The sequence below is a fragment of the Lactuca sativa genome, chromosome 5 (assembly GCF_002870075.4).
Source record: "Lactuca sativa cultivar Salinas chromosome 5, Lsat_Salinas_v11, whole genome shotgun sequence".
Lineage (NCBI taxonomy): Eukaryota > Viridiplantae > Streptophyta > Magnoliopsida > Asterales > Asteraceae > Lactuca > Lactuca sativa.
Window position 1 is genome coordinate 363,084,587 of NC_056627.2, and position 17,724 is coordinate 363,102,310.

Consider the following 17,724-nt stretch of genomic DNA (forward strand, 5'->3'; position numbering starts at 1 on the left):
GATTTTATCAATATTCGAAATTCGATCTGAAAATATTACTTGTAAAAAACTGTGTTTTCACCTTTCACACACAAGCAATGACAGTAAATCGATCGATTAGGGTTCCTAATCTACCGTTCGATTTCCCGAAGATACAATAATTGGAGGTTTACTCTGACTTCTTTCTCAGTCCAAATCGATTTCATCGTCAACAATTGGAAAATCAATTATAGTTTCATATATATAACGAATCTCCATTTGTAGGTTTCTGTTTACATTCTGTTCTGGAGAGAGAGCGCAAGAGCAACAACAAGAGCAATAAATCGTTGTCTGTGGACGCTCACATCTCCATTGCCGATCGCCTTGCTGCCTTCATCAACTCCTTTTCGGTCACCCTTCTGTTAGATCTCCTCCGATCAGGTAATTCTTCATATGGACGTTGTCGACATCACCGGAGCGTGTTGGATTTCGTGTTTGCTTAATTATTGATAGGATTTTGGTTGCCGAACTGATGGTTAACTTGCTTATTTATATTAATCCGGTTTTGTTGGTGGAGATCAAGTTTAGCTGTCTGGCTATTGACTGATAACGTCATTCTAAATTTGATTTCATCGTGTAGTCTGTATTAGTGCATGCTAGCAGCAGTTGAAAGATAATTGATTCTGCTATTGAATTGTTTGATAAGTTCCATGGATACAAATCTAATGTGAGTTAAACAGCAAAACTTGCGACTTTTATGTAGGAGTCACGGATTCAGTTTTTCCTAATTTTAATAAAAAAACTGATTTGGTTACAAAATTTAATTGATAGAAAGTATCTATTCAGTTGTTAGGTTCGTGCTGAATTGAACATTATATCATGCCAAATTTGATCTTTCATTTCATACAGATCTTCTTTATGTAAGTTTACAACTACTTCTGACCAATATTAGCCCTACAATTTTAATCTTTATGATTGCTAAAGCCAGTTCTACTTCTACCTAAACTTATCAATAAATTGTTCAAAATAGCAAAGCAAAATACACTTTATTAGCTGTGAGTGCATGAATTCTGGTGGTTTTGTTATTAGATCTCATTTAGTTCTAGATGTGAACTTATTTCTCATTAACTGCAGGTCTTAGCATAATCGGTTCTTTGCTATCCATATAACATTGTTACTAAACTTGCATAGGCAGGAGGTGCTTTTTCAATGTTAGTGGTCCACCGAGTTGCATTGTGGATCATAGATTGATATGAGCTTACTTTTACTCGACAGTATTTCTATATAAATTCACTTCGTATAGTTGCATTCCTGCATAAGCACCATGAAGTATAAATCCTACTAAGTTGCACCTGATTTTTGGGAAATGGAATACATGTTTATAGGATTCCAGGCCTAGATGCTTAGACCTCTTGTTGTAAAATCCGTAAAAAATGTATTGATAAGTTTGGCTAGATGCTCATTCTAGCCCCATCCAATAAATCTACCGAAAAGCAACATATGTATGCAAATGACCTCTAGCAGTTATGCTCAACATCAACATGTTTGGACTCTCTAGTCAAAGAAATTCAATGAAGAGGGGAAAGATTTGTACTTGCACGAAGCAATAAGCTTTGTGAAAGTGACATGATTGGGTTGAAATATGTGATACCCCCCCTTCTTCTCAAAATTCACTTTGTGTTTTGTTCAACATTGCAATCATCTACCGAAGATGGCTATCATTTTGTTGTGACCTAGATGGTTGAGAAGGGACCTTGCACATGGCCATATAAAAACATGATCTATGGAAAGTGAATATGTCGAAATATAATCATATTATATAAGTAGACAAAATCATAAAACAAGAATTACTAAAATTCAAGGGCTTTTTTTATATCAATTGTACTTCTCCTGTCTGTGTATACACAATGCATGAATGTCTATGCTGTGTGTTAGATACAAAATGATGTATAATATAATTTTGAGCTTCATCAAAAAATAACATGAATGAAATTGCATGATCTTGCAGATTATTTATGGAAGCTTAACAATAAAGTGATACAGTGCAACATAAGCAAGCAATGGGGACTGAAAATCCAAACCGTGTGAATACTTATCCAGGGCCAATTCCTACTCCTTTTGCAGCTCCTCGAAGCAACATGCCCATTTCTTCTTCTTCTTCTCATCCTGTGGTTGGATCAGAGGCCTCTGCTTTCAGGCCAACATCAGTCCCTGCAACATTAACTACTCCATTTTCTTCTCCTGGGCCCACGGTTGGATCCGGGACTCCTGGTTTTAGACCCATGCAACCAGGTAGGCCTACTCCTTCATATGGCCCACCAACCACAGGACCTACACAACGTTTCCCAACTCCACAGTTCCCCTCAGCAGCTCAACCATCCATGCCACCAACTTCCGGTGTGGGGCAGCCCATATTCCCTCCAACAATGAGACCTCCACCTCCCGGCCATGTTCCACCAATGTCAACCTCCCTAAATCGTCAGCCACCACCAGCACCAATGGGATCACCACCCCAAAGCTTGTACAGTGTTTCTTCTAGGCCAAACATGCAGCAACCTACACCCCCAACAGGACCACCATCTTCTTTACCTGGCTATATACAGAGTAACACAGTAACATCACCACCACCACCGCCACCACCAGGTTCTCATCAAGGCGGTTATACCCCTCAGCCAACTGCTTCTTCTTCTTTTCCTTCTCATCAAGGAGTTTATACCCCTCAGCCAACCGCATCTTCTCCTTTTTCTTCTAATCAAGGAGGTTATACCCCTCAGCCAGCTACATCATCTCCTTTTCCTTCTAATCATGGAGGTTATACCCCTCAGCCAGCTACATCTTCTCCTTTTCCTTCTAATCAAGGAGGTTATACCCCTCAGCCAACCGCATCTTCTCCTTTTCCTTCTCATCAAGGAGGTTATGCCCCTCAGCCAACCACAGCTGCTCCTTTTTCTTCTCATCAAGGTGCTTATGGACAACCTCCACCAGGAGCATCTCAACCAGGAATGTATGTAGGAGGCTCCGCACCTCCAACGGGAGCTATGGCGGGTGGTTTGGTAGAAGATTTTAGCTCCCTTTCTCTAGGATCTACGCCTGGATCATTTGATGTTGGGCTTGATAGTAAAGTATTGCCAAGACCACTGGATGGTGATGTAGAACCAACTGCTTTTGCTGGGATGTATCCCATGAATTGTGATTCTAGATTCCTACGACTTACCACTAGTGCAATACCAAATTCACAGTCTCTGGTTTCAAGGTGGCAGTTGCCTCTTGGTGCAGTTGTCTGTCCCCTGGCAGAAGCTCCTGAGGGTGTGAGTGTTCCTGCACTCAAAGCAACTACATAGATGTTACATGTGATATGCAATAAAACAATTGTTTTAATTTTTCTGCTGTTTGCTGTCCAGGAGGAAGTTCCCATAGTTAATTTTGCTACAACGGGAATTGTGCGTTGTAGAAGATGTCGTACATATGTGAACCCATATGTGACTTTTACGGATGGTGGAAGAAAGTGGAGATGCAATATATGTGCTTTGCTTAATGATGGTAATACTTTTAGTTCCTTTCACAATTACATGAACTGTTTTTCAATATTGGTGAGTCTTGATTGAAACAGTACTCTGACAATATATTGTTGATGTATGGGATTGTTTCTCCATAATGTGCCAAATCATTATTTTTATGCTGCTTCATCATCAGTTTAGGGAAGATTATTGATTCATCACTGTCGTGACTCATGTATGAAACCTTGTTACCATTATGATATTCGTGCTAAATAATTTTTATCTGTAATATACAGTGCAAAATGATTATTTTGCTCATTTGGATGCCACTGGAAAAAGAGTTGATCTGGATCAACATCCTGAGCTTACAAAGGGTTCTGTGGAATTTGTTGCTCCTGCTGAGTACATGGTTCGGCCTCCAATGCCACCACTGTACTTTTTCTTGATCGATGTATCGATATCTGCAGTTAAAAGTGGAATGCTTGAGGTAAGCTTTTTCTTTAGATATATTCTTGGAAGCATGTATATATTGTTCTTGGCTTGTACATGTTATGTAAGAATAGGTGCCTACTACCTACAGTTATGTTTGCAGGCATGAAATTGATGTTGTGCAGTGATGCAACACCAGTTGTTTTGCTGGAACATTGACCAATTTATGACCAAATGTGTTATGGGACCCAAGGGGATGCAAGTTCTAGAGTATGTTGGCTTGGTAGATTAAAATAATCATCTTTATAATATTTTTGTGTGTGTTGAAAACCTAGGAACACAAATTATGAAACCAATTTGTGATATTTTTAAAAAAATTTCAAGATGCTCAATACATATTGCATGAAGAACACAATCAATTGGGCTGCAGAGTATACCAAGATGCTGTTTCTTTTTGACTTACTGCAGAAAGAACGACTTAATAGAAAAAATCAGGGAAAAGAGGGTTTTGTCATTAAGACCCAACTTTTTTACAAATTTGCCCATTTCTGTTTCACCCTGTCATTTCCCCTAGTGCGCCATCCATTTCCTAAATGTTTTTTAGTTAATTATTTTGTATCTATAAATATATGATTATTCACTTCATACTTGTATAATTATATCAAATATTATTTATTTATTTATATAAAATGTTTAATAATCTATATCCTTATTAATTTATTATATAGAATATTTTTCACTTAAGTATTTCATAAATCTATAATTTTTGATTATTTAGAATTACATGCTGAATTATCAAACAGACAGTTCAACAGTAATTCTAAATAGAAGGTTAAAATGGTCATTTATTGACGGTATCTGTTTATACATCACTTTCTCCTGTTAGATATCGTACATCATTTAATCCGACAAAACTTTATCTAGACAACATATAATGAAGAAAAAAAGTGACAAGGCCTAAATGATTTACATTTAAAGGTAGGAGAACCAGTACATAAATTCAAGCATGGAAGTAAAGTATTGACTGCATATAGAGTTTCATGACAATAGTCTTAAGCTGCCTCATTATTATTACATACACTAAGGATCATTAATTCATGACCATCAAGATTATTTGTAAATAACAACCAAAAAAGCGGGGGCAATAAAGTCATGAACAGGAAAAGGTTAAATTGGTCATTAAGCAGACTGATTTTTAAGACGTCTTCCTCCTTAATTGACCTTGGAATCCTATTCAAACACATATTTCTTTGATTCACTGATTCATATATGATCCAAGTATCAAATTCCCATGATAACATTTATGCATTTCTTTTTGTTAGGTGATGGCACAAACTATAAAATCTTGTTTGGATAAGTTGCCAGGCAGCCCCAGAACACAGATTGGGTTCATTACTTTTGACAGCACCATTCATTTTTATAATATGAAGGCAAGTGATTTATAGTTTAACTGTCCACAGATGATTCCTTATTATAATCTTAACTGATGTTGAAGCATCTTTGTTGTTTTTTTTTTTCCAGTCATCTTTGACACAGCCTCAAATGATGGTCGTCTCAGATTTGGAAGATATTTTTGTTCCATTGCCAGATGATCTCCTTGTCAACTTATCAGACTCTAGACCTGTGGTTGAGGCATTCCTGGATAGCTTGCCTTCCATGTTTCAGGACAATGTCAATGTTGAATCTGCTTTTGGGCCAGCCCTCAAAGCAGCTTTTATGGTTATGGTAAGAATCTTTCATCCTATATCCTAAAACTCAAGGAATTCAGTTCTCAACATTTCTTTCTTTTAGAAATACTCAAATACCCTTTTAACCCTCTAGAGTTTCACAAGTAAACGCCTCTTCTCGCTCGTGAACACTCACAAATTCCCTTCCATCTCCTGTCAACCAAACATGTGACAGAATTCAATTCCTACAAATTCCAATTCCTTTTACAGATAGATTCCAACTTCAAATACATTCTGCAAAATAATGGTTAATAGTTTTCTGGACTGATTCCAACTTCAAATACATTCTTCAAATTCAATTCCTACAAATTCCAATTCCTCTTCTCCTGGACTGATTAATAGTTTTCTGCAATAACATCATTAATAAGTTATGTTTTGTTTTGTTCAGAGCCAACTTGGAGGGAAATTGTTAATTTTCCAGAGCACTCTTCCCTCACTTGGTGTTGGTCGTTTGAGGTTGCGTGGAGATGATCTTCGTGTTTATGGAACAGATAAAGAACATGCTTTAAGAATACCAGAAGATCCATTTTATAAACAGATGGCAGCCGATTTCACTAAATTCCAGGTTGCAGTCAATATATATGCATTCAGTGACAAGTATACTGATATAGCTTCACTAGGTATGCACCCATGCCCAACTTCATTCTACAACATTTGTCTACTCTCTTTGATAAATGATATTTAGAAAATGACATCACTCTTGGGGAAATAAAAATGAAGGGTGATTTTGTAGAAAAAAAGGCTCTTCTAGCTTATGGGATTAAATTAAGGTCTTCAAATGAAAAAGAAATGTCCCCTTACTGTTATATATAAGTTTAATGTCTTTTGAAGATCAACAGTGTTGATTGTTGTACTTTTACATGCATAATGCACAGGTACTTTGGCAAAATACACTGGTGGGCAGGTATATTATTATCCAAGCTTCCATTCTGCCATTCATACAGAGAAGCTAAGACATGAGTTGGCTAGAGATCTTACTAGAGAAACTGCATGGGAAGCTGTGATGCGTATCAGATGTGGGAAAGGTTAGTCTACTACTTCTGAGACTGCCCCTTTTTCTTTTTTTCTTTTTCTCTATTAAGTGCCATCAGGATAAGTAATGGGCAAAAAATATTTGAAAAATAATTACAGCACATTTGGGAAAATGGAAGGAAAAAATAGAGGGTTTACTGCAAGAAATAGCAACTCACTTCTATTGATTTGTTTGTTATAGCATCGTACTTCCATTTCTTACTATTACAACCTTATACTTTATAGAATCTACCCAATTATAGCAATGTCGTTGAAATACAAAGCAATTTATACTTTTATAATTTCAAGGGGTAATTTATTAATAATAAATTTGTTTTTGAAAGTACAGTGCTTTAAATGGTAGGTTTTTTAAAGTACAATGCCTTGATAAGGAAAAATTGAATGTACAATGGTGTAATAGAAAGAAATTAAAGTAGGTTGTTATAATAATTAATACACAAGTATGTTGCTATATCTTGTATTAAGCCCAAAAGTAGATATTGTGAAATTTGTAAACAGTTGGAATAATGGGGAAAGCCTCGGTTCCTTGGCTTTATCTATGAAGCTGTTGTTTCTGCATTAAGTAAAAAACACCTATATATGGTTTATTTGTTAAGCCCATTAAGTAACAAAGAAGCAGTAGTTATGTAACAATGGTAGTTGCATATAATAGTTACCATTTTCAGTAAAAGACCGATTTTCTTTAATCTTGTCTCTGCAGGAGTGCGTTTCACTTCTTATCATGGAAACTTTATGCTAAGATCCACAGATCTATTAGCACTTCCAGCCGTTGACTGTGACAAAGCTTATGCAATGCAATTTGCTCTTGAAGAGACATTGCTCACAACTCAGATTGTATATTTCCAAGTGGCTTTATTGTATCCTACTACAATTCTTCAATAATATTTCTGTGAAACTAAACTTTTTCTATAACCCTAGCTTCTTAATCTGAATACTTAACCTAACCACCAAAAGATACACTGCATCTTGTGGTGAAAGGCGTATTAGAGTACACACCGCTGCAGCATCAGTGGTTGCAGATTTAGGAGAAATGTATCGCCAGGCAGATACTGGTGCCATTGTTTCCTTACTTGGTAGATTAGGTAAGCAAAATCTATTTATTTCTCCCAAAAAGGAATAAAAAAAGTGATTTTTTTTTAATTTTTTTTTTTATGTTTGTGACTGTGCAGCAATTGAGAAGTCTTTGACGTATAAATTGGAAGACGCACGTAACGCGATCCAACTAAGAATCGTGAAAGCTCTGAAAGAATACAGAAAACTTCACGCTGTGCAGCATCGTGTGGGAAACAGGATGATTTACCCAGAATCATTAAAATATTTATCTATTTACGGATTGTCACTATGTAAATCAACCGCACTTCGTGGTGGGTATGCTGATGCACAGCTTGATGAAAGATGTGCAGCAGGTTTTACCATGATGGCTTTACCCGTTAAAAAGATGTTAAAACTCTTATATCCTAGCCTGTTACGAGTCGACGAGTATCTTGTGAAGGTAATTTATTTTATTTTGCATTTTTTTAGTTCAGGGTTTCAGTACATGGTGATGCTTTATGGTTTATGGTATACACAACGCAGGCACCTAGAGTTGATGGTGAATTTGAGAGAATTTGTAAACGGCTTCCACTCGTTGCAGAGAGTTTGGATTCACGAGGGATTTATATATTTGATGACGGTTTTCGTTTTGTGGTGTGGTTCGGGCGCATGCTTTCGCCTGATTTAGCCAGGAATCTAGTAGACGAGGATTCATCTGCTTCAGACTTCTCCAAGGTATGTTTGACCTGATATTTTAATTTTTAAAATATAATTTAACAATAATAATAATACAACTGATTATGATATGGGGTTTTTAAGAGCCAGGTTTGTCTGAATGAACGTGAGAATGAATTGTCGAGAAAGCTGATGGGGATATTAAAGAGACTCAGAGAAGGGGACGCGTCTTATTATCAATTATGTCATCTTGTTAGACAAGGGGAACAGCCTCGGGAAGGTTTCTTTTTGCTGTTGAATCTGGTTGAGGATCAGGTTGGTGGTATGAATGGTTATGCTGATTGGATAATTCAGATCCATCGACAAGTCCAGCAATAATATATTAAATATCCACCAGGTAGGTAAGCTGATTTTCTCTCTACTTATTTTATTGTTTGTCTTTTTCATAAATACATATATGCTGATTATCTGCTGGATTAACAGGGGGACTTCAAATCAAATACATGAATTTTGAATTAATTTTTATCACCGTTTGAGTTGATGCCAAGGACATCTTTTTATCGGGAACTTATCTATCTATCTAATATCTATGGTGGTGATGAGACGTCATCCTGTTTGTTTGCTTCTTCACCGTGGATTTTTGTTTCAGTAGGCTATATTTATAAGCTATATATATATATATATATATATATATATATATATATATATATATATATATATATATATATATATATATATATATATATATATATATATATATATATATATATATATACTCATACACGATCGTTTTCTTTTTCTTGAACCAAGGTTTCAAAGCCAACCTAGGCATGGCCCAACATAAAACCTTTGTTTTGTTGATTGATGAATTTTCGTAGGAGATATGAAACGAGGGCGTACTTTTTTTTTTTGGAGGGTATTGTGTGTCATTTGATTTAGAGTAACGTTTGATAGACTAGTGTTGCTTTTTTGTTGCTAAAAACCTTGTGTGTAGTTCGTTTTTCCTGTCATAAAATTGTGGTCTAGATATGTAAACGTTTTTTCTGGTAAATTAACCATTTAATATTGAGACAACTGTGTATTGTATATTTGCATATACAACTTTTTGTTTTTTCCTGAAAATTGATTTAAGATGGTTGATTGCTATCAGTTATAAATTTTTACTAAATGAACCTATTAGATTAGATATTATTTTCTTTTGGAGGGACAATTTTTGATTTTCAAATGCGTTACTATGAACCTAGTATGAGTATTTGTTATTTTGGTCTTATTAAGATAGAATTTAAGATAGTTGATTTATATAGATAAATTTTATTAGTGCAAGTCATCAATTATTATATTTTAGTCACAATTGAAGTAACTTTATGGTAGTTGTAACTAAAAAGCGTTTTTTTAAGTCTAAAAAGATTGAGGGTAATTTTTATTAGCAATTATATACAGGTGGTACCAACACTTGAGGATCGAATTCACAATTCAACCTAAAGCTTAGTAAGTATATTACAGGGATAATGCCATAAAAAACCTTAAGTTTGGCAAAAAATATCGGTTTTTCCCTCCTATAAATTTTTAGTTTGTTTATACCGCAAACTTGCCATTTTTTGTCGGTTTTGTCATTTCTATCTGTAATAGTAGGTTTCCAGGTTACCTTTAAATATTATTTACAAAAAAGTCTTTAAGTTTACAAATATTTTACAAAAAACTCTTTAAAATTATAAATAGAATATGTTGTTAACAATTCTCAAATTCGTATCGATGGACACAGAGTGATATCATTTTCTATAAAGATCGAATGGAATAAAATCATTCTTTGTAAGGTTAATATATTTCGATAGAGAGCTATCTTGGACTGTTTTCCTACCAAAACAAACTTGTTTAGTTGCGGTATTTCGATAGAGAGCTATCTTGGACTACAAAAGATATTCGGCATGTGCTCATTAAGTGTGAAGTGATGTCCCAAATTCATCTTAAGATAAGTCGTTGGTGTGATATAGACTTATCAAATCTCATTTTTATTTGTGATTTACGTGGTTGTTTTGGATTCGTTGTATATATTAATGGCTCGTAAAGCAGTTTTGGAGATTATAATAGTCACTATGTGGTCGCCTTATTTACATGCAATTTTTTTTAAGGAAAATAAAAATATTTTTTATATGGTTAAAAGGTTTGTGTTTCAGAAATAATAATATATCATATTTTTTTATAAAAATAAATATAGTTGTATAAGTTATTATTTCTAAAACACAAACATCAACCTTTTAAACATATAAAATACGAATATATTTGTCTAATTTATTATACAAATATATTTGTTTGTATAAAAACAATATGATACGTTATTATTTCGAAAATACAAGCCTTTTAAACATATAAAATATTTTTATATTCTTTTTAAAACATGAATTGAATGTTATTAATGTCATGTTATTCATATGTTTATCTATTTTAACATATGTAGCAGCGTAATCATGTTATTCAAAATTTGGTAAAACCGTAAAACTAAACAATTTTTTAGAATTTAAATATCAAAAGTTTATATCGAACCAATAAACAATTTATCATACTTAAAGGTAAAAATATGTTTCGGTATTCCAAAATATAAGTAGGTAAAATTTATATTGGTTTGATATAAACTTTTGATATTTAATTTTAAAAAACTATTTAGTTTTATCATATATATATATATATATATATATATATATATATATATATATATATATAGGGTTAAGTTATTTTGTTTTTACTAACTATTGTGTGTCAGAATGCACAGATCTGGACCACCGGATGAAATAGAATCAAAGGTTATGATCTGAGGGTCTATGATATTACAATAGGGTAACATGTACCATATAATCACACAAATTTCAGCATAAGGGCATTTTAGTCAATTAAGACAAATTTAAAAAAGGACAAATCGAGATTTATGGGATAATAAATGATTTTGATTTAAAAAATCTGATTTTTTTTTCAAATTAATTCAATTTCAAACGTAATTTGTAAGCATATACGACTTTATTCTATATGAATGTCATTTTGTTAGAATGACATTCTGTAATTCTGTCAGAATGGTATACAATTATGAACATAATATTATAAACACATATTATCAAGATCAATAATTTTTAATGAATACAAATGTTATATAAGACGAAGTTTGATAGTTTTGAATAAATAATTACATTCATTCTTAAAGAATACAACTATGAACATAAATTACATTCATTCTTGAAATCTCTTGCAAAAAAATATCGACATTCTGGAAAGAATTCTCATTTACTTTCTTGTTTCGTTCCTAGATATCTTGTGTATGTTTGACCTCTAAGCTACTTCAAAATATCTAGCATTCTATGAGATTGACATTTTCTGAGATTTACATTCTGTCAGAATTGTATTGCATGAGAATGATTTTATAGGAGCTGCAAAAGGAGATAAACTCGAGGATGGTAAGTGATCCCTTGGCAAAACTTCAAACATCTGAAAAACATAAGAAACAAAAATCATGTTAAAACATCAGCCAATTGCAATACAACCCTTGCAGAATCATTCTTATGTGATTATACCGGAAATACAATTCTGGCAGAATCATTCATATGTGATTTTCAAGATGATAATACTCTCCACAGAATATTCTTAAAGAATGAAATAATTATCCTTACATAATGAAAAAAATGAAGATAAGAATAAACACCCAATAATTATTCTACATAAATATTCTTATGTGATTTCCAGCACTTTATTTCATAATCAAAAAATGATTCCCTCTCTTTCCATATTGAAAGAAAATGAGAGTAATTCTAAATTTAAAGTATGATAGAATAACATAATTCACTGATTTTATTTTGTTTACCTTAGGAGATGAGATGCACAACAATAAACATTCCATCGCTAACCATGAATACAATCTGAGATTGTCATATTTCTCTTTGACATTTCATCAAACACTTTAAGGACGCTCCCTAAATCACCACATTTTCTATGAATCATAAATGAAAAAAAAATCCAATTCAGAACCATCAACATCAAATTCATATGAACAACAATATATTTCAACACCATTATAAAAATCTAAAACTAAAAGTTGAAATTGTAGAAATTGGCTAGTTGGGAGAACGAAGAAAAAAACCTGTTTTCTATGGAATGGAATTGCAAGTCTGGTAAATTAAATCGTTGAAATCTCTTTGACCAACTATTGGAGATAGAATCTAGCTTCGATTGGAGATGGAGTCGTCGATAATAACATCTTCATTTTGTCAACGGAATGGGGAAACAGATTTGCAGCTTCTGATCCACGGCTTCTTCTTCATTCGTCAATAAGAAAAGAAATTGGGAGGAGGCAGAAATAGAATACGTATCATATGAGAGGCTAGGGTTAAATAATTGGTCAAAGAGATTTTTATGGTAATTTCCATGAATTAAGAGATTTTATTTTAATTGTTATGCTAAAGTTACATAATTACCCTTATAACAATTTTTATTTATTTAATTATTCCTAAATTCATATTGGTGCATTCATGCACACAATAGTTGCTAGAAACATTTGAACCTAGCTCTCTCTCTCTCTCTCTCTCTATATATATATATATATATAATCTTAAGAGTTTTTTTAGCAAAATATTTGTAAACTTAAGGGTTTTTTCGCAAATAATATTTCATGGTAACCTGGAAACCTACAATTACAGGTAAAAATGACAAAACTGACAAAAAAATGACAAGTTTGCAGCATAAATGAACCAAAAATCCGTCAAAGGATAAAACTGACATATTCGCCCAAACTTAAGGCTTTTTATGGCATTATCCCTATATTATATGCCTTGTAGCTCTTTCTCGCTTAGTCAAATTCGTTTTTACAAAGTTGCATGGACAACTGGGATGAATCTAGATTCTAGAGATACTTTTAAATTGTAATCATCTTAATATGCCACTGTTTTTATTAGATTCTCAATATGATACTAAGGCCCATGCTAAGCACTCATATAAGGTAACCCTTATAAGATAACAAATCCTACTAGTGGCATGTATAACATATATTAGTATATATAGAAGGTGTCTAGTGTTCAAATCTTGATCTTATTACTAGGTAACGTTATAAAGCCAGAACTAAGTCATTCTAAATATAAAACATATAAGTAAGCGTATAAAACCTAAAGGCATGCATATCATGTAACTATCAATGTGTTCTCTGGCTATCTAGTTTACTTAAAGCTGAGGGTGTGTGGAAAAGATTCTTCATTTTTTGTCTGTCACATCAGTCTTTCCTTTATTTTTCTTTCCCTCACCAAAACCCAATGTGTATATATATATATATATATATATATATATATATATATATATATATATATATATATATATATTTCATACAAATATTATACTTATTTTGTAGGGAATTAAAAACCATAAATTTTGATATATTTTTCATAATTTTTTAGTAAGTAGATAATTTAATAAATATTAAAAAATCTGAAAAAAATACTGATCAATCACACATGGAGAGTGAGTGAAGGATAGACTCCCCTCACTCTTTTCCCTCGCCCTCGATATGGTGTTCCTGGGTGTGGGAACCTTTCCCTCACTCTTTTCCGGCTGTATACCCACCATCCTTAAACCAAATATCTTAGACCCAATGATCCCTCACTTTATCCCTTCCACGTCAGCATTTTCCGTACTTTTCTTTCCCTTATCAAAACTAAGGGTGTGTATGAGAAGAATCTTTCACTTTAAAAAAAAATTTATACAAATATTATACTAATTTTGTAGGGAATTAAAAACTATATATTATACAAATATATATATATATATATATATATATATATATATAATTTTTAGTAAGTTTATAATTTAATAAATATTAAGAAAATTCGAAAAAATAATGACCAATCACACGAAAAGAAAGAATGAGGGATAGACTCCTCTCACTCTTTTCCCTCACCTACGTTATGGTGTTCCAGGTTGCTCTTTTTCCGCTGCACACGCACCTATATTATACTTATTGAAATATAGATAATTTGAAATAATCATTTAGAAAACACATTTTAAACCCATATGTTTAATATTTTGTGGAGAAGTACCAACTTTTAACAACCCATAACTAGTTATAAAAAAGTTTATACAAGGACATATCAACTAACATAAGAAACAATATGATTAATGTATATACTATCTCAAACATGATAATATTGTTTTGTAAATCTCCTCAAGCATTGTGAATCTTCAAACCTCATTAGGTACTTGCAACCAACGTGAATGTATGTGCATATAATAGGCCAAATATAGAAAGCCTAACGAGTAATATAAAGTTTAGACAAAAGGATGAACACATTTTAATAAAAGGCAATAATCCTTTTTTTTTTTAATTCATAAAACTTATCAATCTAAAATTCAGGGAAAAACTTTGTTAGAAAAAGTACAATATTATAAATGTCACCATTCAATAATAGGGATAACTACAGTAAGGTCCCTATATTTTGGCAAAAGTTTCAAAAAAGTCCTAAAATTTTTTTGAATGAAAAATCCCAATAAACCGGATAAACCGGACAATTTAGTCCTTATCATCCGGTGACCCTTATTTTCCCGGTTAAAGAAGTCTACATGGCATTGACTGTATCCTTGACCTCATTAATTTAGGTTTTCTTTGAAAACCCTTTTTTCTCGTCTCCTTTATTCCCGACAAAACGATCGATCGATTGCGATGGATGAAGTATTTGAGCCTGACACAATCGACGTTCAAGTTGATGATTTTGTAAAAACCAAATCAGTTTCAAGATGCAAAGATGAATTCCTTAATGTTCTTTGTGAAGACAGTGATGACGAACCAGTGGAAGGTGAAGGAGAAAATGCTCGAGTAGAACTAGATGATGAGGAAAACACTGACGAATCTAGTGATGAAGATGAAATCATATACTCCATCCATAATCCGAAGGTCAAATGGAATGTGATTAAACCGGTTATTGGAGAAAGGTAGAAATCTAGACACGAACTGAAATTATGTTTAACAAATCTAGTGATGAAGATGAAATCATACACTCCATCCATAATTCGAAGGTCAAATGGAATGTGATGAAACCAGTTATTGGAGAAAGGTAGGAATCTAGACACGAACTGAAATTATGTTTAACAAATTATTCCATCTATAAGGGCTATAAGATTCGTTTCAAGAAGTGTGATAGTGTTAGACTAGTGGCTGTGTATGCTAGTGATCCAGAAAAATGCCCTTTTATAGTTCGTGCTTCATGGATGAGTACTGAAAAATCATTCCAGGTGAAAAAGATGAATGATAGGCATACATGAGTTAGGAATTTTAGTAGTTCAAGGCTTATGAATCCAACTTGGTTAGCAAAGCAGTTTGTGAAAGAACTAGTAAGGAAGCCAAGGTTAAAATGCAAGGAAATGCAGGCAATAATTCAAAGTAAATTTCATTGCAAGGTGTCATGGTCAAAATGTTATAGATCAAGGTGTAGGGCACTGTCCTTAATTGATGGCAATTTGAGTGACCATTATGCAAAAGTGTGGGATTATGGACATGAACTGATGAGGTCCAATCCAGGTAGCACAGTTAGGATTTCTGTTAATATTAACTCTGATAAGACTACAAATTTTCATAGAATCTATGTGTGCTTTAAAGCAATCAAAGATGGGTGGAAGATAGGATGTCGTAGGGTTATAGGGTTGGATGGTTGTTTTTTGAAGGGACAATGCAAGGGTGAGTTACTAACTGCGATAGGTAGAGATGCAAATAATCAAATTTACCCTATAGCATGGGCTGTTGTGGAGGTTGAAAACAAGGTTAATTGGACATGGTTCTTGGAACTAGTTAGTGAAGATCTTTCATTGGATGCTGGCAGGGGATTATGTGTCATTAGTGATTAACACAAGGTAATGACAGGTTCATTTAATTTATATCATCTATTATAGTTCTCAATAATAGTTACTAATATATTTTTTCATTTCCTAAGGTCTTGTTGAAGCAACAAAGGATATTCTACCCCATGTAGAGCACAGACAATGTGCTAGGCATATTTATGCCAATTTTAGGAAAGTGTATAGTGGGATACAACTCATAAAAATGTTTTGGGCAGCTGCAAAATCTACAACAGAAGGTTATTTCAAGATAAACATGGATAGGATCAAGACTTTAAGTGAAGGTGCATATGATCATCTTATGGCTAGAGAACCTCATACATGGTGTAGGGTATTTTTTTGGTAGTGGTTTGGCATGTGAGTCTGTAGAGAATGGGATAGCTGAGTGTTTTAATGCAGTCATTGTAGATGCTAGAAAGAAGCATCTTTTGGCTATGCTTGAAGAAATAAGACTCTACATGATGGAAAGGTTCTACAACTTAAGAGAGGAAGCACATAAATTAGAAGGTGATGTGTGTGAAGCAACACTTCTAAAGATGGAGGAATTTGCTGAGGATATAAGGTATATTTTGTATTTCATATATACATGTAGCTTTTTAATTGACTGTTATTACATTTATAATAAGATAAATGTTTATATTTGCAGGACTTGGTATGCAATGCCAAGTGGTGTTAATTCATATGAAATTAGGAATGGCTTTCAAAGTTATGGCGTTGATTTGGAACACCATTACTGTAGCTGCAGACTGTGGGATATAGCAGGGATACCTTGTGTGCATGCACATGTAACAATCTTATACACCAACCAAGATCCAAAGGAATTCATTAGCACTTGGTTCAACAAGAGTAATTACATGGCTACATATCAGTCTAACATACTTCCAATCAATGGAAGTAACTTGTGGGAAGAAACTGGCTATACCAGGCCCCTTCCACCTACAACTAGGAGAATGCCAGGATGACCCAGTGTCAAAAGAAGAAGACATGTATCTGAGCATGAAGACAAGTACCCCCAAGTGTCTAACAAGAAAAGAACTATACAATGCAGGAATTGTCTTCAAAGGGGACATAATAAAGCTTCTTGCAAAAATCCAAAGGTTGTACCTGAGCCACAACCTAAAAAGAAAATGGGCAGACGCAAATTGGATCCTGATTTGACTAACTTGACTGGATCTAGAAGAGGTGATAGAGGTGGTGGTACTAGATCTAGTAGAAGAGAGAAGAGAGGTGATGGTAGGGGATCTGGAGGAAGAGGCAAGAGAGGTAGATGGAATACAAAATTTGGTGAGGGAAATTATAATCTTGATGAAGAAAATGTTGTGACTCCTACTGTTGAGAGTGATAATGAAGAGGAAAGAGATGTGGAGAGTCCTGAAGTTGATGATGAAATAAGAGTGGATGTAAAGAGTGATATTGATTTCATGAGACAGTCGAATTACACTACACAAGAGATTTTGGACTGTCTTGGAATCAATGAGGAAGAATTATATGAATTTGAGGGTCTAAAACATGTACGTGTGGAT

General features: G+C 33.6%; 1 protein-coding gene across 4 annotated transcripts; it reads left to right on the forward strand.

The window, feature by feature from the left end:
- Position 1: 1 nt before the first annotated feature.
- Positions 2 to 9,424, forward strand: LOC111897507 (protein transport protein Sec24-like At3g07100). Of its 4 annotated transcripts, XM_023893461.3 has the most exons (15): positions 2 to 146; positions 244 to 399; positions 1,967 to 3,266; positions 3,360 to 3,498; positions 3,752 to 3,942; positions 5,207 to 5,314; positions 5,406 to 5,609; positions 6,000 to 6,231; positions 6,487 to 6,636; positions 7,344 to 7,500; positions 7,598 to 7,725; positions 7,813 to 8,135; positions 8,219 to 8,410; positions 8,495 to 8,747; positions 8,834 to 9,424. In XM_023893461.3, exons 3-14 carry the CDS (start codon positions 2,019 to 2,021, stop codon positions 8,726 to 8,728), a joined length of 3,306 nt encoding a protein of 1,101 aa, XP_023749229.1. In that variant the 5' UTR covers positions 2 to 146; positions 244 to 399; positions 1,967 to 2,018; the 3' UTR covers positions 8,729 to 8,747; positions 8,834 to 9,424. The 4 variants fall into 4 exon arrangements, with proteins under 4 accessions (XP_023749229.1, XP_023749230.1, XP_052619788.1 ...); XM_023893462.3 differs by lacking the exon at positions 2 to 146 and having other exon boundaries at positions 153 to 399; positions 8,495 to 8,751; XM_052763828.1 differs by lacking the exon at positions 2 to 146 and having other exon boundaries at positions 153 to 399.
- Positions 9,425 to 17,724: the final 8,300 nt, after the last annotated feature.